The sequence below is a fragment of the Bidens hawaiensis genome, unplaced genomic scaffold (genome assembly GCF_021521415.1).
Source record: "Bidens hawaiensis isolate Kalapana, Puna unplaced genomic scaffold, B.hawaiensis_p1.1 tig00010069_1, whole genome shotgun sequence".
Lineage (NCBI taxonomy): Eukaryota > Viridiplantae > Streptophyta > Magnoliopsida > Asterales > Asteraceae > Bidens > Bidens hawaiensis.
The window spans coordinates 712,567-737,257 of record NW_027491760.1 but is presented as its reverse complement, the minus strand read 5'-3'; the positions used below and the strand labels follow the sequence as shown (position 1 = coordinate 737,257).

Here is a 24,691-nt window from a genome sequence, read left to right as displayed (position 1 = left end):
AACGACCCAGAGATCGTCTCCTTTTCGCTTGGTTCGCTTCACCCATCTTGGTTCTACGACTATAAGATTTTGAAAAATCCTTTGGTGTAACTGGTTCAATTTTTCCAGCCTACACGATTAAACCCAGTTCTGAATCTGACCCGAACACGCCTTTCGGTTTCAGAGACAAGTACAACTGATTCTAATTAATTAATTTGAAATATCACTTTTTTTTTCTTTCGGGCCTTAGTCTGATTGAACCAAGCCACAACCCAATTGAACAAAGATGCAGCTTATGGACTTGGGCAATCCCAAAATCCACCACTACAGCAGGTCGCCAACCAATAATTGGAATCGGTATTAATTTATTTTTTGATATAATATCAAAACAAGATATTATTGATACCTACGTTGAAGGTTACTCCGTCAATTGATTGCCAAGGTCGGTCAGTTGATGAACGCGCTACAACTGAAAGAGGATGCAGGTTGAATAAGCCGACTGAACACTGCTCACCGGTCGGAACTACCTCACGTCGCAGGTCGGTTCCGATTGCAGGTATTGAACGCCGGTGGGAGTTCCCTCACGTCACAGGCTACTCCGGCCACAGGTCCGACCTTCACGCCGGTTCCCAGGTATGTCGATTCTGCTTAATGGAATTGGTACCCGGTATTGAACACGAACTCAAAACCCAGACACGTTAATTTGACTAAGCACCCAAACACGTATGTTATGTTATTGAGAAACTTCACAAAACTCAATTACCCAATTACTGTTATAATCTCTAAACCCCAAAGCACGGGTATTTATAATCTAACCTATCATGTTTAGACTACAACTAGGATTGCTAAATATTAGGACATGATAATTATACTAACAATTAAATCTAAGCACATTTAATTGTTTATATTTATCCACTCCTTAAATCTTGTTACTTAACCTTGCACGCCAAGTAACGGTCTTGAACCGAAATTCCCAACAGTCTTTTGCTATCAAATAACTTAAGGAGAATGTTAGTCTAATTTAGAAATACATAAAACCTTTTGTAGACGTCATGGTGCTACCAAAGTACTCCTCTTTACCATTTAGGATATCAAGTATTTTTCGAAACTATAATTACCACTACGTCAAATAAAAAAAAAAGAAAAAAAATCATCCAAGACTTTCAAATCTACATATGAGCTTCACCATGGTTCTACACTTCAAATATTATCACACCATCACCCCTTGACTTCAAAAACCAAGTGTTTCTATTGATTATCATGAGGTTATCGACTTTCTGGGTCGTTCAAACAATGCCTTTGCTTTAACTGTGCAACCAATGAGTCGTATGAAAATAATAGGAGTTGTATGAGAAGGTTCATGATACACGTCGTATGAAGTGTAATACAGGCCATATGGACCTAAGAACAGAAAACTTCGATGATGGTTTAATGCGTCTAAGAAGCGTTTAAAGGTTATTTCAAGCTTAAAGACCTACAATTAGTGTTAACAAAAATACTTGATTTTAATTATAACTTTATCTTGGTGATTATCGAGAATTAAGTGATAAATGAAAGATTTCAAATAACCAAGCTTAGGTGAATTATCAATAAATTAATAAATCACAGAACTAAAGGCAACATATAAGAATCAATAAATCAATTGAAAGTCAATGACTATACGAGTCCAGTCCAGTGTTGCCCAATTATAAATTACAACACAATCAACTAAATGTTACAAGTGTCAGTTGTGGTTTCGATCTCATGAATCGGTTACACGTGGGATGGAATAGGGGCAGTATAGTCATTTACTTCCCCAAATCCGCCCCACAGTAGCCCGATTCCAGAAACATATACGTGTTTAAACTTAGACTGATGTAGGTTGATTTTGTTTGTTGTCTCTTTTGAGTTGAACCTTCAATTTTTTACCACCTAATTGGTATCCATTCATCTTATTTATTGCAGATTCTGCAGCAGCTGACGTGTCATAACTTACAAAGCCTGAAAGCAAGAATATAATTAAAAGTTGGAGAAAATATAACAAATTGATTGTAATTGTTGTATAAAAATTTAATTCATACCAAAGCATTTGCTAGCCCCAGTTGCTTTATCAACAAAAACCTTAGCACTCAAAACTCTTCCAAATTCCTTAAAAGCATTTGCAAGTTCTTCATCATTAAATTCTTGAGGAATATGGTAAATAAATAGATTGGATTGGCACCAGGTGGACCTGTATAACGACGGACTGTTAAAAAATAATAATGGAATAGCAGTAATTCCATATATACCCCTGAAAACTTAATATCATGTTTGCTCAAGCAACACACTTAAAACTTCTTATTTACCCATTGCATTAAATACAAATTTATGTCCATGGGGGTAAATATGTAATTTCACACTAATAACTAGGCTTGTATACGAACCAAACGTTCAGTGAACGGTTCGTGAAGCGTTCGATGGGCCATTTATGTTCGTAAACGTTCATTTATGTTTGTTAGTTTACGTATATTTAAGTGTGTTCGTAAACTTTAAATTTTTTGTCCAATCACAACTTGGTATAATTTAAATAATTTGAGGCCCAACACATTTTCTTCACATTACTTTTAACTAGTTTTATTTCAGTTATGTAAGTTCATCTATTTTCAGTTATGTTCATTGTTCACTTATATTGTTAACGAACGAACATAAACGAACACAATCATGCTCCTTTTCTTATTGAGAACGTGAACAAAAAAAACCCTATTCATTTAATTGTACGATGATTCGATTGAAGTTAAATGAGCAAACACGAACACACTCCGTTTGTGTTCGTTCAGTTCGTTTACAATCCCACTTAAAACTCTCATAAACTACATCTTTACATAAAGGAAGGGTGTTTATGTCATAAAGATCTTAAACCTTCAACATGATCAGCAGGATTCGCACCACCACTTGAAGATGTTGCAGTGAGGTTGTTCACATCTGGACTAGGTGGCCCACTCATCATGCCCCGAGGATACGCCATAGGAACAGGCGGATAACCTTGCACAGGATAATTTCTTGGAGAAGGTTGATTCTGGCCCGGTGGAAGCCGATACTGCATGTACCCATAACTTCCAGTAGCCTACATACAAAACCAACTTTTAAATAAACCCATTAACATTTGAACCGTTGATAAAACCATTTATTATTGATCAAAATTAACCAACAAATCTGGTATCCATAATTATTATACAGTGAAACGTAACCCATAGGCATAGCTACAAATAAAGATGGATGTGTCATGTCAGCATTTGCAAAATTAGAAGCCCATGATTGGGCTTTTTGGGCTTTTCTAGCTAATCTTTCCTTTTCAGTATCGGCCCATTTGACCACCAGAGGGACGGTTGAACCCTATTTGCACAATTAGCATATAAGTATATAACATACAAAGTTAAGTTATTAATTAAGTATACACAACCTCCATTTTGTGCTTCCCATTAAGGCCTTCTATAGCTGCAACCGCTTGCTCTTTTGTCTCATACTTTACAAAAGCACAGCCTGTCACCATTGTTTCTAAAACATTAATAAAAAGTTTGCATAACTTATTATTGTCGCATTGCATAAAATATGTTATACTGCACCTTTGCTTGTTTGTTGAGAGCCTCTCAAGATTAGTAGGTCTTTTAGGGTTCCATATTGAGTAACCAATTCCGAAAGTTCACTCTCGGAAACGTTCTTTGGAAGCATGCCAATGAATAGTTTGTGCTCTTGAACAATAATCAGATATATTAAGTGAAAGTTTATAATTATATTGGATAATGGTGAATTAAGTAGACATGAAACACAAAATTAGCAAATCTGAAATACAATAAAATAGCAGGTGACACGTCATACCTAGTCTTTCCAACTCGCCATCTGCATATTTCACTTGCAATGGACAAGTTGCCTGATACACAACAAAAGACACATATTATTATATCACATTTTCAAAAATAGAAAAACATTATAAATCATGAGGTGAGATCTAGTACATATAGATCTTAACATAAAAAGCGTACAAATAACTAAAGTAATTATGCTTGAACTACGATTATTATTACGCTACAATTTTGAAGTAGCGTGATAATGATTACGCTAGTTCGGTTGCAGAAGTCGTTCGGCACTGCCAGGTCGGTCGACTGTGGAGCTGCGAGTACTCAGCCCAGTCAGGAAGTACAACGGAATTACTCGTTGAGTACTCGGCCTAGTCGGGTAGTGCTCGGGGATTACTACTCTGCACCTAGGTCCGACATTTGCAACCATGGCAATAATAATTACTCTAGTGCGCTTCTCTTGTTAAGAGTTGTTTGTAGCTGTGATCCTAACGCTACAAATCATTATATGAAGCAGAATAATTTGCCCATGGCCTTAATGTAAACCAATATAAATGTTTAAAAATTTCACCAATGCCTAACTGAAGTTCTACAGTAACTATCGGATTTCAATTAAAAAGAAAACAATTCCAATTTTTACTCGAAAGTACATATTCGCATAGTTAACATCTCGAGCTGTCCCGTACTAACTGAAACAAGTTTAACAATATTATTCAAATCAAAGATCTGCAACAACACTCACCCCAGGGAGAGTCTTCTTATTATGACACGCATCCACAGCCTTGTCCGCTTCCTCTCTACTCGGACATATAACAAAACAACAACCTGATACCAAACAATAACTACCAAATTAGGGTTTACAACCACACTCATATTATTTACAACCACAACAATGTAAATAAATCAGTAACAATTACATAACAAGCAACGAATTAGTGATCCGGAAGGTAACATTGGTTAATTAAATGTGATGTAATAATTAAATTATAAGTACCTCGAGAGAGGCGCGTGGCTTTGTCTTTGATGATGTTGACTTCGTCAATTTGAGCGAATTCGTTGAACATTGAAGTGAGTTGTTGTGCTTTGGGACTTGGCCGACGAAGAGCTTCACGCTTTCGTCGCTGTGTTGTCGTGGGTTTGGACCTTCCGCCATTAATGCCGTGGTTGTTGCTGAGTGATCTCGGTTTGACTCGCTCTGTTTCTCTCTCTACAATTGAGTTGGATTTGGATTCCTGTTTCAGAAAATAGAGGGAGGTTTTTAATAAATAATTATTCATATTTTTATTCCGATCGACTGGTCTGTTTAACATTTATCTGAGCGATTATATGTATTTGGCTACTTTACTTTTATCATTAATTCATTATCATCGTACTCGGTATATATCATCAATAACAAAGCTATGGTAGAGTTTGAAGAGAATAAGACGTAGACAACCTTACATCTACCCTTTAGCAATAGAGATGTTGCTTCCAGTGAGACCTCCGGCTCGATAGTAGTTTTGCATCAAGTCTTTGACATAAGACACATAACACTTAATCATCGGGACACCGGTTGATTGGTGCACGTATCCTTGTCTTTCGGCTATCAACGCCACCACATGATACCTGATTAACCTTCCGCCACTTTAACGTTATTATCACAAGATTAGTATAATAACGTCAAAATTAGTGCAATTTCACTTTTGCCCTCCCGAGGGTTCACACATATATAAATTATATGCGCGCACTTCAAGCATGACGTCATCAAACATCGTGAATATACTTTTATCAAATCAACGCCATCAAACATACACATTGTTGGATTTGAAGTCTTTGTATTAGGGGGATACATCATTATCACTGGGATGTATTAGTTTGGGACAGTGACATGGTTAACTACTCACTTAAATTTGGTTAGAACATGTCCCATTGGTTTTTTAGAACGTTTTTTAAGTGGATATGCTTCTTTGATGTGTTTTGATGGTCTGTTCATGTTCAATGATGGGTCAGACTGATATTTTTAGAAGGATATAAAGAAGTAGTATTTTTAGTTGTAAGATGGATAATATGGATAAGTTGTGACGCGACTGCTGCTATTTGGCTTCTCAAAAAAAACAAAGAATGAGGTTTCATATTATTTAATTTAGCTAGTCGAAGGAATCAATCGTTCCTTAAAACAATTTCCAAGTCATGTAAGAACTTGAAAACTATTGTCATGTGTTAAAGTTAATATTATTATAATTTTGAAGGAGAGCCTTTTTTATCGACTACAAAACCTAACTAATACTTTGTAGTTTGTACTTTGTACCGATAGTAAATGGACAAACAAAGAAAAAGTAAATACATCTTTCAAAAAGCATAGAATGAAATAGTCAAATAGGTCAAATTTTATTTATTTATTATTTATTTAAAATTTAAAATGCTATTTAATATTTAATTATATATTTTATAAATTGTACAAAGTTGTAAGATGTTGATTTTTACCCACATTTAAAATGTTATTTAATATATTTAAAAGGTTATTGAAACATTATTACAATCAATAGTACAATGTTGTGAGATGTTGATTTTTACCCACATTTAAAATGTTATTTAATATTTATGTAAAATGTTAGCATTATCACAAATCTTAATCATAGCCCATGTAATATTCTTTTGGATGTTGAATATGAGAAAGTGAAATTTTCATATATATTTATATATGTGAGAAAACAATTTAGCAACAAAGTAACGTTTACATAAAGCCTGTCAAACATGATGTAATTAATTGTAATATTACATTGTCAATATAGCCTAATCGTGTTATGTTATATACAGATTACCTAATTAACCGGTTGGTTGTTTTTAAATCAATGAATGCAGGTCGAAATCCAATTAAATAAATTCGCCATAACACAAATATTCATAAAAAAGTAAAAATAAAATAAAAAGTTTATTACACTTGTTTTATAACTGATTAAATTGATGTTAACAATAAATTAGTTGACTAGAAGTTTCATGTGAATCGACTAGTTTGTAATACTAAATATCAATTAATAAATCAGGAGGTCATTCGATCAGTGGTGTGCCCATAAATTTGAAAATGAATTAACTACTAAATAGTTCACTTCCACGCGTAGTTTTTCATTTTCTTCAAATCTACCTACTTCCTTAAAAGAGTCCATAATCTCTTTAATTTAGAATTTCAAGATTTATAAAATCTACACGTATGCTTATGAGAATGAATGTAGTGGGTGACATAGTTGTTGGGTTTTTTTATGTGTGATATGAGGTTACGCTACCGCTTCTAGGCGATAAAAGAGTGATAACCGAGGGAAGGGGCACATACCTTTTGTCGCTGGTTGTGTGAATGAAAATGAATGAAAATAATAAAACAAGTTGGGGGGGGGGGGGCTACACATCACTACACCCCTGAAATGAAAATAGTCTCTCTAATGACGTGGTGTCACATATCGAAAATCCCCTCTATTTTGTAGCCCTCCACTACACATAGCTTAATTATTATATTTGCTTCCTTCCACCAAGTTTGACGAAATTCTATTTGTAGAGCATCACTACATCCCGCGTCATCTCTATCTCTATAATACATTATAAACCACTAATTTTTTCTCAGTTTTTAATTAATAATATTTTTTTATACATTTATCGTTATATTTTCCTTCTCATCAAATTATTTATTAAAACGACCAACGAAATAGCATATATTAATAAAAGTTAAAAACCGTTACATCCCCTTTCAACAAATATTAAAAAATAAATAGGGGCAAACAATTAATATCAATTCGATATCAAATTTGGAAAGGTTGCCCTTTTTACAATTCACCTTTAGACCTAAACCCATAAAAACAACTAGTAATAGGAGCAACGTTATTGAAGTTCATACATGACCATTCTCCCAAAAGAAATACATCATCAGCATAAAAAGATGTTTGATAACATCGGCTCGTTGTTAGGCAATAGAATGCGTCGAAAGATCAAAACATGCTGATAACATTGTCCCGTCGTTAGGCAATAGAATGTGTCGAAAGATCCCACAATTTGGCGGCTTCATAATTATTGAGTTGAGAGCCCCCGTGCATACGATGAACAAGTATGAAGAAAGAGAATCACCTCACCTAACCCCTTTACATATCGGAATTTGTGCATATGCGGGCCACTATTTACCAGACCGATGTATGTGCCAAATGAAAACAACACAAGATCCAAATTCTGATAGTAATTTGCAGCACATTATTTTTTTTATTGCAATAGTGGGTCGATTCTTGAGTTGGACTCATTCGATTCCAACTTTATGTCTTTTAGCAAAATTTAAGTATAAACAAAATATCTTTTTTAACACACTTACAAAAATAAATGAATAGAAAGCCTATAGTTAAATGGAAATTACTCAAATACATATAAATGAATAGAAAGCTTGATAAATAAACGGAATTACTCAATACAAATAGAAAGCCTAATACGTAGTTAAATGGAATTATACTTAATTAAACAAACTATCTCTTGTCCATGTAATTATATTAAAAATTATTATATTTTATTTATTATTTTCAATTAAATAATATTTTCTTACAGCTTTATCATTATATGTCTGTTATCCACTCACAACTGCTTTCAGAAAATAATAACAAATTATACGATGTAAACCCAAATTTAATTTCCCTGCATAACGTCTTTTTTCTTATCTACTCACAACCACTCATAATCACACCATATAATTTACAAAATCAATTCACATATTTATAAGGAACGAGTTAAGAATACTCTAAGGGCGCGTTCGTTTCACGGAATGGAATGGAAAATTGAATTGGAATTGATAGGATTTGGAATTTGAAGGAATTGGATTTTGGAATCTGAACATTCCAATAGGAATTGGAATTGAGGGGAATTGAATTCAAATACATTCTTAATGTGTTCGTTTGACAAGTGATTAAGAATCAATGAGTTTTTTTTTTTAACAATTATAACGGCGAAAACATTTTAGTTTTTAGTTTTTTGCGTTATGATTTTTTTTTTAATTTTTTTTATGGGTTTTCTATAATAATAAAAAATTCATAACTAAAAGTATAAATTAAAAACAAAAAAAAAGTAAAAAGACTAAAATTATTTATTCATTGCTCTCGTTAAAATAAAAACTTGAGATAAGATTCCAATGAATATCCTTGAATTCCTCCACATTTTGGAAGGATTTGGAATCCCAGTATTTAAAAGAATTTGAAGAAATTAAATTCCAATTCCAATTCAAATTCTTTGAACCGAACACACCAAAATGAAATTAAGATTCCAATTCCAGTGAAACGAACACGCCATGTCATGAGATTTTAATTTCAGTTTTTTTGAATTCTCACGAATTCTGTGAAACAAACACGCCCTAAAAAGCGTTTCCCACACGGTCCCGTATTACATAGCAATGATGGGTCTAGCCTAAAGCACTCATGAAAATTTAGATTTAATGACGTGGAGAGTAGAATTCACTAATCACTTTTCATCTTCATTATAAATATTTAATAGAAAGTTATGAGTTATGACACATGATGCTCTTAAAGATGGAAAACTTTCATAGATGGTTTACATCCATTTTTCATTCTCATATATCATTGTTTGATTTGATTATACTTATTGTTTAGAGTCTCTTGAATCACCATAAATGTGTACAAAATCGTTGGAACACACCAAACGTGACGGTGATAACTTTACCATACAAGAGTCTACGATTTGAATTTTCACATAGAGCGTTGCAATTTTTTAATATCCAATTTAAGCAAATCTTTATGAATATCCGACTTTAGAATGGTTAGACAAAGGGATCATCTTAAACGAAGACGAAGTTTTATCTTGATGGTATAAAAGACTTTTCATATCGAATGAACACATATCAAGTACTTAGGGACCAATATATATTACTTCTAATATGGCCGTCTTTACTTTTATATATCTAATCAACTTTATGTATTAACACTTGAATTCCTAATTTTCTAAAGTTACACGTTTAGTTTTAGTTGTTTACTAACGAAACACATTTTTGGGGCTTAAAGTTGCTGGAAATGACTACAATACCCATCAACGTATTCTAAAAACAAAAATATATAGATATATAACCCCGTCTAGTCATCCTATCCGCTCGAGTAATCCAATGTTGTTACCACTCCAGTCACCACTCACTAGCTCTGATTTTGCAAACACAAACGTTGTATTTAGTAGGGTAGGGTTTGCTATTCAGAAGGGGGTAGCGGCGCAGCTTGTTGCCCGTCTATCTGCCGTTAGTCTGTAATTGTCCCGATGTAAACATCATCTATTAATAATTAACCAAACACAAACCTACAAAACTAATAAGCCACACACGGGCGTTGTTAAATTGGTTTGATATTTACATAGATCTTTTTAACTCGATCTTACTTTTATTTTTATATGAAACAGATAAGAACATTGATTGATTAATGGATTTTCTGTGACATTATATGAAACACATATCAAGTACTTAGAGACCAATATATATTACTTCTCAATTTTATTTTTATAACAATTCATTTTTTCTTCCCGGATTGCTTCAGGTTTTTTCGTGACAAGGCCGAACCGGCCAAAACCTAATTCAAAAAAAAAAAGAAGCCAAGACCGTAGACCAAACCTACTAAAATAACTTTGAGTGGGTCCCGATCCGTCGATACTCGGTTTTTTCGGGTCAACCAACAAGACGCCCACCCGCAATGTGTAGACTGTTGAGCTTATTTCTCAGACTCGGATCGAACTCAGTACGAATAATAATAATAATAATAATAATAATAATAATCTCATTCATCGTCTTCCCCGAGCAAGCTAGGGTTTTAGCGTACCCTCTACCATCCACGTAAGCTCATGTATATGTTTTAAATCATACCATTTCTAATCAATTTCTTTTCTAGGTCAAATTATGTAAACGATTATACACGATGCTTCAAATTCTAATACACAAACATTAATTTAATTTGCAGATAATCTAAACACGATTACACACACTATATCATGCCTCGGTGAGTTTTTTTAATTGAATTTGATATATGTGATGTGATGCACATCATGATATGAAGTGCTTGACCTAATTTCCCCAAGTTTGCAGGTATTACTGTGATTACTGTGATACTTACTTGACACATGATTCTGTAAGCCATCTCTTATCCACTTTCTACCTTTTTTTACTTAATTACTGATCATTGTTCTATTGCAATCTGTATTTATACATTTAAACTAATATTGTCTTTTAGTTACACTTTAGCTGAGTACATTGAGAGATGGGTTAGGGGATATGCCCAACAGATAGTAATATTCGAACTCCTTTAGGTTTAAGTGTTCTGTATTACTAGACACCCTGGGTTTAAAAGTTGTCTCTGGTGGGTTGGAATACACATCAAGGGATTGAAGTGGCGCCTCATCTACGTCTGGGTCAAATTGGTCATTATTAGGGTATGTAGGATGCTGAGTTGTGAAAACAACCAATGGGACGAGGGCATTATGAAACGTTTACCTGATAAAAAAGGTTGATAAGTAAAACAGGCGAGAGAGACGCATACAGTTTATTTGGTTGTACCTAGAGCATACCTAATTAAGAACCTAATGTATGTTTCTTGACTTTTTGGACCCAAACCCTTTTGAGCGTCTCAAAACCTTTTTAAACCAAGCTAGACACCAATTCCAAGAGCTGGACAAAATACCATTAGTTGGACAATAACACTAAAAACATGCTTGATTTTATTGGTTAGGAGAGCATGATACACTAATATTAGATGGGAGATTTTTTTCTGATACAAACATACAACCTATGTTGTCAAAAGCCCTTTGGGTGTGACAAGGCGAGGTGCAGGGACACTGGGACAGTGACTTGTTGCCATTCAAGCGCTCTGACGACATTCAGTCCAGATTTCTGCCAAATATTTAACGTTTTGGCAAAATTTTCAAGTTTTGGACAAACTGGTTTGAAACATCCGAAATGGCGTGGAATCAGCCTAAACTAGCCTCCCCAAAACAGTATATTTATGCTATGCGTTTTGCTTACAGGGCCTTGGCTTTGCCTAGGCCCAAGACTCACCCTTTGCGCCTTTTGTTTTTGAAAACTATGCGTAAAACAAACGTAGTTAGTATAATCCCACTTATAGAAGAGCTAACAATACAAAGTACTATTAATGACAGTTGTAAACTACCATTAACATATAGTGATGAATAAACTATAGTAGTTACAAGTAAAAGAGCAAAAAGACGAGAAAAAGAGATAGTGACTTCTATGAAAGTACCTATACACCCCCTTAATAATGGTCTAAACATCAAGACAACACTAATGCATGGCCAAGGCCAGGGTGAACAGAAAAACGCTAAAGCCCCAAGACGACTCTCTCTAAGACAAATCTACTGACTCCCCCTAAAAGTCCATAACCCTAATACGACATCTCCAAGAACTTCTATCCTTGATCATGTCCTCGGATAGGTGCATGTCTAGCAAATCCTTGAGATGGAGATTTTACTGTGGTGGATACTTTGTCATAAGTTACTTGAAGCTAGCTGCAACATTACCTGCTTCTGGAGGAAGCAATTTAACCCAATTATGAACACCGGTCAAAGTGGTTTGCCTTTTGTTGCTTTGGTAATTGGATTTCAAATGGGTAAATTGAAAATTTGCTATAGACCTATTCAAAAAAGTGTCCCAAAACATACTGAAGTGTTTGCAATCTCCTAAATTGCTATATATAAAAAATTGGACCATTATTTTATCAATAGTTGTTTTAGTCATATTAACTGCTTACGTATGAGACTAAAAGAAAATACTCGATCCGCCAACCTACTCCATTTTGATGCTATGTTTTTTTTTATAAGTTTTGACCTTTTTTAGCGTGTTTATCTGATCGATAGTTTGTTTTTTCTTCAGCCTTCTGTAAGGAAGCAGCACAATGCAGGATACAAACACAAGGTACATGTTATTTGAAATACAACATACAACAAACTTGTAATTTCTAATAACACACATAATAATATTATTTGCAGGCAAATGTTCGAATCTACTACCAACAATACGAGGCACAGCAAAACCAATATCTGATCGACCAAAAAGTCAAAGAACATCTTGGTCAAGCCGCTGCGTATCAGCAGGTTGGTGCCGCTTACAACCAACTCAGACCTCGTCTTCCCGTTCTACCGAATCCTATGATGCCAATGATGCAAATGCCTCCTGGAATGAGGCCACTTGCCCCTTTGCCAAGACCACCTATTCCTGGTACTCTATGCTTTTCTTATATTATTATTATCACTTTTATTATTATTATTATTATTTTTAAATATAGATAAAGTTGTTATCAATTGCATAGTTGTATCATCACAGTTACATCAATAACATGAGTTTTGTTCACAAATGTTATTAGCTTATTGATGATTTATATTCAAGTTAATTAGTTTTGGACAACAAGGATGGACTAATGTAACTACGAGAATTTGAAAGTATTTTCATAATAAATGATAAATCATATGCAAGTGAAAAAGAAAAACGTATGTTGCCCATTTCTGTAATTTTATAAGGAGTTACCGTATTAATAATTTAGGGCTGTAGACGAACTTACGTTCAACGAACCGTTTATGAACCATCTGACGGGAAATTTGTTTTTATTTGTTCGCATGAACAAAGAATTTTGCTCGGTTAATGAAAAGAACGGACACAAATAGAGGCCGTGCTCGTTCAATTGTGTTTGTGAGCACTCAGTAGTGTGGGATTGTGGTCTTTTATGTTTATTGTGTTTGTATATGTTTGTTTATTAAGTTTTTACTATTATATATATATATATAAATAATTTTTTACCCTAAATTTAAACTAGGAGGTAAAATTTTAAACCTTAAATTCTCAGATTAATATATGTTCACTTGCGTTTGTTTAAAAAGTAAATGAACGAACACAAACGGACACGTACAAGTTCATTTTCTTAACGAACACAAACACGAACACGAAATTCCGTTCAGTAATGTGTTTGTGAACAGCCAGCCATTTGACTGGTTAAAGCTTAACGGACGAACATGAACAAGGTCTTGTTCGGTTTGGTTTAGTCTGTTTATAGACCTAATCAACATGATTACAAGTTGTATCCAAATAATGGCTTATTTTTCAATAGAATTTAGGAATTTGCAAATGCTTGTGTATATTTTTGGTGACTTGCAAACCATTCAACCTGTTTGACCCGTTAGCAGTAAAGCACCACCAAACGGGCCCATTTTGGGCGATGCATCAACATGAACCCAACGCTTTATTATTTGACTGGTTAAAGCTTAACGGACGAACATGAACAAGGTCTTGTTCGGTTTGGTTTAGTCTGTTTATAGACCTAATCAACATGATTACAAGTTGTATCCAAATAATGGCTTATTTTTCAATAGAATTTAGGAATTTGCAAATGCTTGTGTATATTTTTGGTGACTTGCAAACCATTCAACCTGTTTGACCCGTTAGCAGTAAAGCACCACCAAACGGGCCCATTTTGGGCGATGCATCAACATGAACCCAACGCTTTATTTTATTATTCTATAAATATGTGACTGTTGTTAAACTGCGTCTAACCATTTTTTACCCTTTTGGTCTGCTAGGATATCCTGGCATGCCCCCAATGATGGCACCACCTGGTGCACCTATACCTGGTCAGGTCAACCCAGGCATACCCGGTCAGGCCAACAATGGTGTGCCAAGGCCCATAACTATTAGTGCCCCAATGATGGCTCCAGGGAGCTCAGGGACCCCTACTTCGGGTGCACCACCGCCGATGTTTACACCAGGGATGTATCAAGCTGGCCCAACAGGACCAGCATTGGTGCCTGCAGGTTTAGAAAGTCCAACTCCTGGTAGCCAACCTCAGGAAGCTGACCATTAATATGGTTTTTGTTTCTTGGTCTAGAATTGGGTTTGTATGAAGTTTGTCTTATACACTATCATTCTATGTTTTTTTTCATGTTTTAGAATTGGTTTTGTATGAGATGTGTTCTTGAATCTATAATATCTATTTTTCTGTATCTTAAATGTGGAGCACAAGTTTCAAGTAGCTATTGCATAAACTTTCAGCTTGTGTAACACAATTCTCAATAGGAGACTTCAAAACTGCCTCCACATAAGCGATATTAGAGCCTTGTTTCTCTGACAGTCAAAATCGGCTTAAAAAACGCCTAAAATCACATTCTTTTCCTCTCTCCTTCAATCATAAAACCTGTTATTTCGTGCTTGCCTTCTAAAAACGCTCAAAATCAACTATTGTGGAATAGGGTAATGGGTCAAAATGAGTATCAACGATCAACCCAAATATTTGTGTTGGTAATAAGTATGGAATTATTAGAACAAAAGAAAAGCACAAATACTATAGATCAGTTTATTAAGAGACATTAATGACATAAACAATAACATAGGCTTTCATTTATTTAATCATTAATCAAAACATAAAAGACAACAAAAGGTTTATTAAGGGCATCTCCAATGATGATGTACACATATAGATATGACGAGAGAGAGTGCCAGAAGTGTCCGAGATTAAGGACAGTTCTGTGAGAAGAAAGAGAAGAAGGGGGGGGGGGGATAGGTTGGGGTTAGGGGGTGAGGTGACACGTCTGTTTCCAACTATCATTAGAGATGCTATAATGCTTGAGATACAAACCAAGAAACCAACATTTGGTACAAGTGTACAACCAACAAAGAATAAAGAGTTCACAGAGTGCGAATTAAAAAGCTGGTACTTTATAATAACAATTCACAACGTGATCTATTGTATTTCTTTATTGGTTTCGGTAATGAGTTTATAACCTTTCGATTTGTGCTTCTTTCGTTCTAACAATTTATCCTCCTTTTTTACAACCCGTAGGCGCTACCATTGCTCATCGTTGCCAGATTCTGTTTCGGAACACTAGGTTGTGGTGATGGTGGAATTTCAATCGCCTTGAGATTTCAGAACATGGTTATATTCCGGAACCCTAGGTGGTGCGGGTGTGGTGACGGCATGCAAATAAAAAAATGCTAACAAAAAATAAAAATATGATATTTATGAGTACGGCTTAGGTAAACATGTATGTATGTCTGCATGTATGTTTTAAAATAATTAAGCTAAGTATCACCTAATATCATACCGTGTGCAATCCACTTATATTTTACATCAACTTTGAAACAAAATATAAAAACCAGGGACTATTTTAGCAAGTGACGTTAAATAAACTTGACTGAAAAGAGCGGATAAGGCAGAGAGAAAGAGAGAGCTCAATTTACATAACAATTACACCTCCAACAACACCACCACCGGCCGCCGTGAACAATGGCGATCGCCGTCGCATCTTCCTGGTTTAACGCCTTCAGTACCTCTCGCTCCTCTCAACGTCTATTCTTCTCACCGAAAATTTCAGCTACTCGTTTAGTCATTCCTAAAGCAGCAGTTACCACCACCAGTAGCAGTCAGAATCCGAAGAAGAAGAAACACACTCCTCGTAAATCATCACCTCAGGTATATTCATATTCATATTCATCCAGTTATTAACTGTTATTAGCTTGTTTTCAGTTGATTTCAGCTGCGTATGTGTGTGATAGTTTTGAATTTTAGTGGAATTTGTGCTGGTTAGTTGACTTTAGGTTTTTGAGAGATTTGGAGGTGATTTAACCTAATTTCATCGTTTATCGTTTAATTTATGCGGATGTTTTGACCTAGTGGTTAGTTAGTGTTTAGATGAAATGCGATGCTAAATTTAGCGCTAACCTAGGGCTTATTTTCTTTGACTAAGTTGACTTATGGAACACGTTCATATATGTGATGTGATGTGAATGTGATGCAACTGAAAATTTAAGAGCATGATTTGGTTCGTTGTTAACAGATATTTTAGCCGCTAATCTGTTGAGAAAACATATATTTTCGTCTAGAGTTGTGGAGATGTGGTGTGCTATATGGTCAATGCAAGAAATGATCTTCCGTTGTTGCTTGTTCTCGTTAACATGCTGTAAACGATTAGATGACCTAACGGTTGAGTTAGGGTTTAGATGAAATGTGATGCTAAATTGAGCCATAGCCCTTTACTATGGCTCTTTCTGTTTGAATAAGTTGACTCATGGAACACATTCATATACGTGATGTAATGCAACTGAAAACTTAAGAGCGTTTGGTTCATTATCATTAGGGTCTCACTTGCACAAGACATTTTAGCTGCTAGATCTTTGTGCAAACAAATATTTTCTTGTATAGTTGTAGAAATGGTGTGCCATATAGTTAATGCAAGAAAACATCTCCAATTGTAATAAGTTTTAAGTTGTTGCTTGTTCTTTTTGATACTATAAAGTCAATTTTCATTAATTTTGATGAGTAATTTGCTATGTTGGTGTATTTGCATTTTAGAAAGAAGCTAATGTTCAAAAGCTTTCAAGAAAATCAAGAGATGAAAGACAATATTCGAATGCTGATGACTACAGTGATATGAAAAATACAGAACAACCTCAGTCAACCGCCTTCAAGTCGTTTAGTACACAGAGAAAAAACGCCAAAGGTTTTATGGGTAACATGAAAGATCAACAGGTATTGTGTGATTATTCCAATTCATGATTTGATTCTTTTTAACTTTTCATGATGAGACATGTAGTTGGTGTTGGACTCATGACAAACTATTGCATTATATATTTTCTAGCTGTCTGTTACTTAAAATTTCATTATATGCCTCAGTAGATTCCATGATGAGACATGTAGTTGGATTCATGACAAACTATAGCATTATATATTTTCTAGCTGTCTGTTTCTCAAATTTCATTATAAACCTCATTAGATCCTGTGGTATGTTTGGTTTTTAAGGATGAATGATTTGGTGCTATCTTCTGCTTTTTTTATGCAATTATATATGTCTCATTAAACTCAAAACGATTACAATAAAGTGGCAGGCAAACGGGCAACAAGCTGCGCCGCAACCCCCTTTTGAATAGCAAAGCCAATCCTACTAAAACCGGATGTTTTATTACTGTTGGAATGTTTTAATACTTCAAATAGATCCTAATTTAGGTAGTCACATTTTTATGATTTTGCCTGTGTAATCTAGCATCTTATCTAAGTTACATCATCCGGTTTCATTTGTTTGACCCGTTACTTGTGAAAGTGACCCTTAGTTAACTGCAAGTTTAACCACCTTCTCTTTTCCAGGGTGAGACTGCTAAAATTCAAGATGCTTCTTTTCTGAACGCTGTTGTGAAGGTAAGCATAATATAAGAATCTATTTGATAATTTCAAACTACCTCCTTCATTGATAGTAAAATCACATCAATGATTATACATTATTATATAATGCTATTTGTTTTAAAAAAAATATGTTATCTTTTGCACCCAGAGAAAGGTTCTAAAGATATCTTAGATCTTATATTTTGGCTTCATTTGCAAAATGTGAAGTCACATCCTACCAAAACTTCATAGTTTCATTTATTTTGTAACCAAGAAAGTGGTGATAATCATATGTAATTTGGGACGAAGGGTTTATGCATTTATATAGTTTCAGTTAATGCTAACATTTCTTTTCATAGTTGTTGCTAACCATGGTTAGCTTTTAACAATATTGCTGTTTATTTATTTTCTATAGGTTTATTGTACTCATACTGCACCTGATTATTCCCTCCCTTGGCAAAAGCAACGACAGTATACAAGTACAGGAAGGTATGTGTATCTATTTCTTTCCATGCAAGCAAAAGTTGTAATACTTTTCTATGCCAATAGTCAAAACAGTTGTTTCTCATTGTTGATGCAGTGCTTTCATGATTGGTGACGGAAAGCTTTTGACAAATGCTCATTGTGTTGAACATAACACACAAGTAGGTTATTTCACCGTTCTTTATTGATTATATGATATTATTTTAATTAAAAAACCAGGTTATGTAAAATAAGTAGATAATTTAACAAAAAAAGCTTTCTTTAGCGGAGTTGTTGATTTCACACAGACGCATATGTTTCTATTGTTGAGTACCAGCATTTTCACTGATTTCAGGTCAAAGTCAAGAGAAGGGGGGATGATACCAAGTATGTGGCGAAGGTATTGTTATTAATAGAATAGAGTAAAACTCATTCTTATCATGCCAAAGTAAATATAATCTCAAAAGTTATCACGACTTATTATCACACTATTAATTTAGGGGCGTGCATGGGTTGGTTTGGATCGATTTTGGGCTTAGAAGTTATAGTCTATGAATTCAATAACAAATGTCGATTTTCAGTTTGGTTAAAAAAGTCAGTTTTGTTGTTACGACGCGGTTTGGTTTTTTTCAGTTTGTTAAGAAACATAAAACCAAAGCGCCGGTTGTAGGTTGGGCTCGGTTATGTCCGTTATTTTGGTTTTATGCACACCCTAACTTTACTATTTGTATCTTGTAAGTAAATATATCGTAGATACTGCTTCTCATGTTATTATTAACAATTCACTTGCAGGTTTTAGCTAAAGGCATGGAATGTGACATAGCTTTGCTCTCAGTGGAAAATGAGAAATTCTGGAAAGGAGCCGAGCCACTTCAGTTCGGTCATTTGCCTCGTCTTCAGGTTAATTTCCTGCACAGTTTTCTCTAGGCTTGCAAACAAACCGACCAAACACAAACGAAGCATGTTCGTGTTCGTTCGTTAACTTTAACCTAACAACGGACAAACGCAAATAACTAAACGAACAGTGGTTTACTGTTTTTGTTTTCTTGTTTGTTAAGAAAATGAACATGAACATGTTCATCCATTAACGGTTCACTAAAATAACTGAGCATTGATGAACGAATAACTGAGCTAAAACCAGTTAAAAGTAACGTGAAGAAAAATGTGTTGGCCTAAAAACGAAAAAGTTATTAGAACTAAAACCAAGCAGTCATGGGCCAAAAGTTTTAATTTTAATATATATGCTAACGAACTTAAAACAAACATAAATGAACGAACATATACAAAATTAAATGAACAAACGTTCACGAACATAAATAAAAGAACGAGAGATGTGTTCATATTTGTTCTTTTAACCAAATGAACTTTACACCGAACTGTTCACAAACTGTTCATTGAATGGTCGGTTCGTTTACATACTTTTCCTCCCTTAAACAAAGATATAAATCAATGGAATTTATTTTAAGGATCATTAAAAACTATAGAATGTAACTTGAAAATATTAACTGAACCAAAATTAGAAAATTTATATGATCTGTGTTTTTAAGTACAAACTTTTCGTCTACAGGATCCAGTTACTGTTGTAGGGTATCCACTTGGCGGAGACACCATTTCAGTGACCAAAGGGGTTGTATCTCGAATAGAGGTTTGCTCTACAATCTTTTAGCTGTTTGAAGTTTTTTATTAATATTTGAATACGAAGATGTGCCATGATAATGTTGCTTGTGGTAAAAATAAAGAAGTCCAGTTATGACGCATGTTTTGATGGAAATTGGATTTTAATGATAGGTTACCTCCTATGCTCATGGGTCAGCTGAACTGTTGGGCATTCAAATTGATGCAGCAATTAATCCTGGTAAAATCTACATTTCTTGTGTATTTTTTAAGATATGTATATTTCTCCTTTTGAATTAATAATGTCATGATGCTATATGTTTATTCCCGTTGTAACCACCACTTATACCAGCTATTTTGTAGGTAATAGTGGTGGTCCCGCTTTCAATGATCAGGGAGAATGCATCGGTGTAGCATTTCAGGTAAAATAGGGTTTAATATTCTCCATATGTTATCAGAAAAGAGCCTTATGTCAAATTATCATCTAATATCTTATGTTATTTACACCTATTTATCTTTTTAGGTGTACAGGTCTGATGATGTTGAAAACATTGGGTATGTAATTCCAACAACGGTCGTGTCTCATTTCTTAGATGATTATGAGAGAAATGGGAAGTATACCGGTGAGACTGTTTCCTTTACTGAGTACACCTATTTTCGTTTCATTCATCATCATATTATTAATACTTAAAGTTTCAGGTTTCCCTTCCCTTGGAATATTATTACAAAAGTTAGAGAATCCAGCCTTACGCGCCTGCTTAAAAGTGCCGTCCAATGAGGGTGTACTTGTCCGCCGTGTGGAGCCCACTTCTGGTGCCAGTAATGTCTTGAAGGAGGTATACTAATATCTAAACTTAACATACTCATGTTATGAAAATTATTATAAAGTGAAATTTGAATACTAATATTTATATATGTATATTTTTACTTTTCAGGGAGATGTAATTGTAAGCTTTGATGGTGTAGAAGTTGGGTCAGAAGGGACGGTCCCGTTTCGGTCAACCGAACGCATTGCATTCCGCTACCTCATCAGTCAAAAGTAAAGCCTTTTTTATGACTCAAAACTAATTAAACCAATAAACAATCCAAAACCGATAATCCAATTAATAAACTAACATTCAAACTCAATATCTAACAACCTTTTAACCTTAAATTTCGACTCGTTTCGCATGTGAAACATCATGATTTCCAGATTCACTGGGGATATGGCGGAGCTTGGAATCATCAGATCAGGGGCTTTTATGAAAGTTCACACAGCTATGAATCCGCGTTATCATTTGGTATGTGATCCTCATAATCACTAAATAACTTGCTAATTGCTAATATGAAAATTCATGGTGTGACTGTGACTGTGACTAATTTGATACCTGATGGTGTGGCTTTTACACTGTAGGTACCGTATCATATTGAAGGTGGTCAACCGTCATACTTGATAGTAGCTGGCTTAGTTTTTACTCCTCTATCAGAACCACTAATAGAGTATGTATTCATTTTGGTGTAATTTATGTAGGATTTATTTAACTATATATTGATTTAATGCTTTTGTTCTCTTTTTCATATTTTCTTCTTGACAGTGAGGAATGTGAAGACAGCATTGGGGTAAGAGTATTTTCCTTTTTTTTATATCCTGTGGTGATTTTTCAGGAAATGTGCTCGTTTAGAAATTCATTTGGTTATTTTTCCTTTTTTAGTTAAAATTATTGACAAAGGCACGGTACTCTATGGCGAGGTTCAAAGGAGAACAGATTGTGATCTTATCACAGGTAAAGTATTTAATTGAAAAATAGAAACGTGTAAAAATGGGTCAAACATGTCATTAGGCTAATAGAACTTTATTAAAGGTTTACTTTACTGATCTTGTATTAAACTTGCAGGTATTGGCAAATGAAGTTAACATCGGGTACGAGGATATGAGCAATGAGCAGGCAAGTAATTTCTTTTTTGATCAGTAATGTATCACTATATGTTATTTCATATTATTGTTTTTGTCTTTCCATAGTTATTTTACTCTGAAATACTAACCTTATTATGTAAAATAATCCACAGGTTCTGAAGTTCAATGGAACGCGAATAAAGAATATTCACCATCTTGCTCATCTTGTCGATTGTGAGTGCACATAAAGCTTAATTTATAAATACAATAATACATATAATTTATTAATTTTTTTTATCATAATTACCTATATAATAACTAATATATAAATAATAGTCTCGTTTAGGCTTGCGATCTAGCTCGAGCTCGGGTAAGTGAAACTCGGGTTCCTTTACTAAAGAAGCTTATTATTAGGCTCAAGCTCGAGCTCGTTTAGTTGGGCTCAATTCAAGCTTATAGTGAGTCTGTCTCAAGTAGCTCACGAGCTTATACATTATTTCACCATTTAAAACCCAAAAGATTAAGAAAAAAGCCTATTTGGAAACATGGTTTCCTGAATTTGACAAAACTGCCCCTTCTGATACCATATTTGGTGTTTCTGATCCTTATGATGTTACTGTTTCCAATAGCATGCACGGACAAATACCTGGTTTTTGAATTTGAAGACAATTATCTTGCGGTTTCGGAACGAGAAGCTTCTTCATCCGCCTCACCATGCATCCTTAAAGATTATGGCATACCATCAGAGAGATCTTCTGATCTTCTAGAACCATACGTGGACCCCGTTGGTGAAAATCAAGTAATCGAGCACCATGATCTTGGTGACAGTCCTGTCACAAATTCAGATTTCGGGTTTGACGGGCTTCAATGGGCTTGATTTCTCTTCCTGGCCCAAATCCAAGCCTCGGCCCATATTGCAGCCATATTTTTAAGGCTCGAGTTCGGCTGCAAATCGATGAAATTTTGTAACTTTCATAAACGCGCTGTTGGAGAATTGTAGAAGTTGCAGCTTTGCGGGGGGGGGGGGGGGGGGGGGGTGAAAACGTCACAGCAAGCAAGCAAATTGTTGTATCTGTATACTGAGTTAGTTATTTGATGATTTTTTTAGTTTATTTTTAATTATTTATAGGAAAACACCCAAAATTCATTTAGTTCAGTCAGCTTATAATCCCCATTATCACATGGGTTTATGGTTGGAAGAAAATCAACCCTCTTTTTGTGTTACTTGGGGTGTTTGAGATTTTGCATTTTAAATTGATTATTCAAAATAGTGTTTTTTATGATTATGCGTATCACTCGCTGAGATACAATGAAGAATATGTAGAGTAGGAAACATAACAAACCCGAGGCTAAACATAACTATAACAAGGATATTGGATATAATATGGAGCCTTTTATGTGCTTGAATGAACATGAAGAATGCGCAACTTAATCTTCGCCGCTCAAAAGTGTATGTTTCAATATGCTTGATGTATTGATGTTGTATCGGATCGGATTATATAAAAGGAAAATAGTGTTGATTCTGTCTTAATAAACAACAAAGGAACAAAGCAAAGAACAATGAAGGGATTGGGGTTGGGGCCTAATTTTCCTTTGGACAAAGGTTACAACTCACAACCTTTTGGTTGTGAGACACCGATCTTACCATTTAAATTACATAGTTAAAAAAAAGAGCAAAGGAAACACAATAACCAGAAGGGGAAAGTTGAGAATACAAAGCGCCTCTTGAATCGGCCATCTAATTATGCTGCAGTAGCATCTCATATGATGTAACGAGATCTGTTAAACTGCAGATATCTCGTTTAGCGAAAGTTAGGTATTGTAGAGCACCAACAAACAAAAAAGTGATAGATATGGTCCTTAAGTAAAGGCCCCTAAACTAACTTTAGAGTTGGTGGAGTAGTTGGCTTTTCATTGGACATTTTTGCATAATTGTTAGATAAATATTGCAAGCAGTATCGCTCCCTAAAAAATAATGAGGACGTGAGTCACTCGCTACAAAAAGTGATAGTGCTATCAAGCAGATTATTAGAGAAGCCTTTAAGAAGCATATCATTCATATAACGCAAGAGAAAAATTGTGTATCATAGCCATATACTCTGAATAAGTCTTTTTGGTCATGTTTGCATAGTCGTCAGTGCATTTCATAATTTATGTGTCATGTAAATAGAGACTGAAGAAACACTAAGTGACCCCAAAACAGACCACGAGGGTTAGGTCCGGCAAAGAAGGATGTTCTTCAGATGACCTGCAAAACAGACCGTGAGCTCGTCACTGAGAAGGGGGGGGGGGGGTTCCTCCTTGTGACCACCATCCGGCGTGAGAATCAGACTAGATTGCTCTGAATATAAGTGTATATTGAGAGAAATAGCTAGTGAAGGTAAAATACCAGATGATCCTACCGTTCCAAGGTGTTGGAGTATTTATAGCCGAAGGTAGGTTTCCAAGCAGGTACAGCCAGCTGTATAATATTCCTGTTCTACCAACTATGGGCTACGCACGTGCCATGCTGGTTGGTGGGTAGGCAGCGGCTGATAGTGACCAGGCCGGCTGTGTACTATTCCCTTTCCACCAACTGCAGGCTATGTGCGTGCCACGACAAGGGTTGGTGAGTAGGCAGCGGCTAATAGTGACAAACAGTACTAGGGCATGCTCCTCGTAAATTTGTCGGTGAGCTGTCACCCTGTGATTGGTTCATGGGCTGCTTTGGTCAGATCTTGTCTATTTTGTCCATACCTTGGCAGGGATATAGTACAAAAGATCTTCCAGAAGCATACGGACGGGCTCATTTGGGCGGGAGTATTCCCGCCTTGCTCATT

General features: G+C 35.1%; 2 protein-coding genes and 1 pseudogene across 3 annotated transcripts; 2 read left to right on the top strand and 1 right to left on the bottom strand.

The window, feature by feature from the left end:
* Positions 1-1,639: 1,639 nt before the first annotated feature.
* On the bottom strand, positions 1,640-5,023 carry LOC143534124 (RNA-binding protein BRN1-like; annotated as a pseudogene). Its single transcript, XR_013135479.1, has 9 exons — positions 4,786-5,023; positions 4,534-4,616; positions 3,814-3,865; positions 3,561-3,686; positions 3,398-3,477; positions 3,143-3,330; positions 2,857-3,077; positions 2,040-2,188; positions 1,640-1,959 (listed from the first exon to the last, which is right to left on the bottom strand). The product of XR_013135479.1 is annotated as an RNA-binding protein BRN1-like (transcript).
* A 2,763-nt stretch (positions 5,024-7,786) lies between these two features.
* Positions 7,787-14,737, top strand: LOC143534159 (U1 small nuclear ribonucleoprotein C-like). Its single transcript, XM_077028729.1, has 5 exons — positions 7,787-7,943; positions 10,854-10,903; positions 12,658-12,699; positions 12,774-13,002; positions 14,355-14,737. Exons 1-5 carry the CDS (start codon positions 7,787-7,789, stop codon positions 14,633-14,635), a joined length of 759 nt encoding a protein of 252 aa, XP_076884844.1. The 3' UTR covers positions 14,636-14,737.
* Positions 14,738-15,922: 1,185 nt separating this feature from the next.
* LOC143534144 (protease Do-like 2, chloroplastic) lies at positions 15,923-23,135 on the top strand. Its single transcript, XM_077028719.1, has 20 exons — positions 15,923-16,240; positions 17,120-17,296; positions 17,909-17,959; positions 18,339-18,412; positions 18,504-18,567; positions 18,741-18,785; positions 19,178-19,285; positions 19,953-20,030; positions 20,174-20,240; positions 20,363-20,421; positions 20,523-20,622; positions 20,699-20,835; positions 20,935-21,038; positions 21,192-21,279; positions 21,393-21,478; positions 21,574-21,598; positions 21,691-21,762; positions 21,874-21,924; positions 22,046-22,106; positions 22,502-23,135. Exons 1-20 carry the CDS (start codon positions 16,055-16,057, stop codon positions 22,747-22,749), a joined length of 1,881 nt encoding a protein of 626 aa, XP_076884834.1. The 5' UTR covers positions 15,923-16,054; the 3' UTR covers positions 22,750-23,135.
* Positions 23,136-24,691: the final 1,556 nt, after the last annotated feature.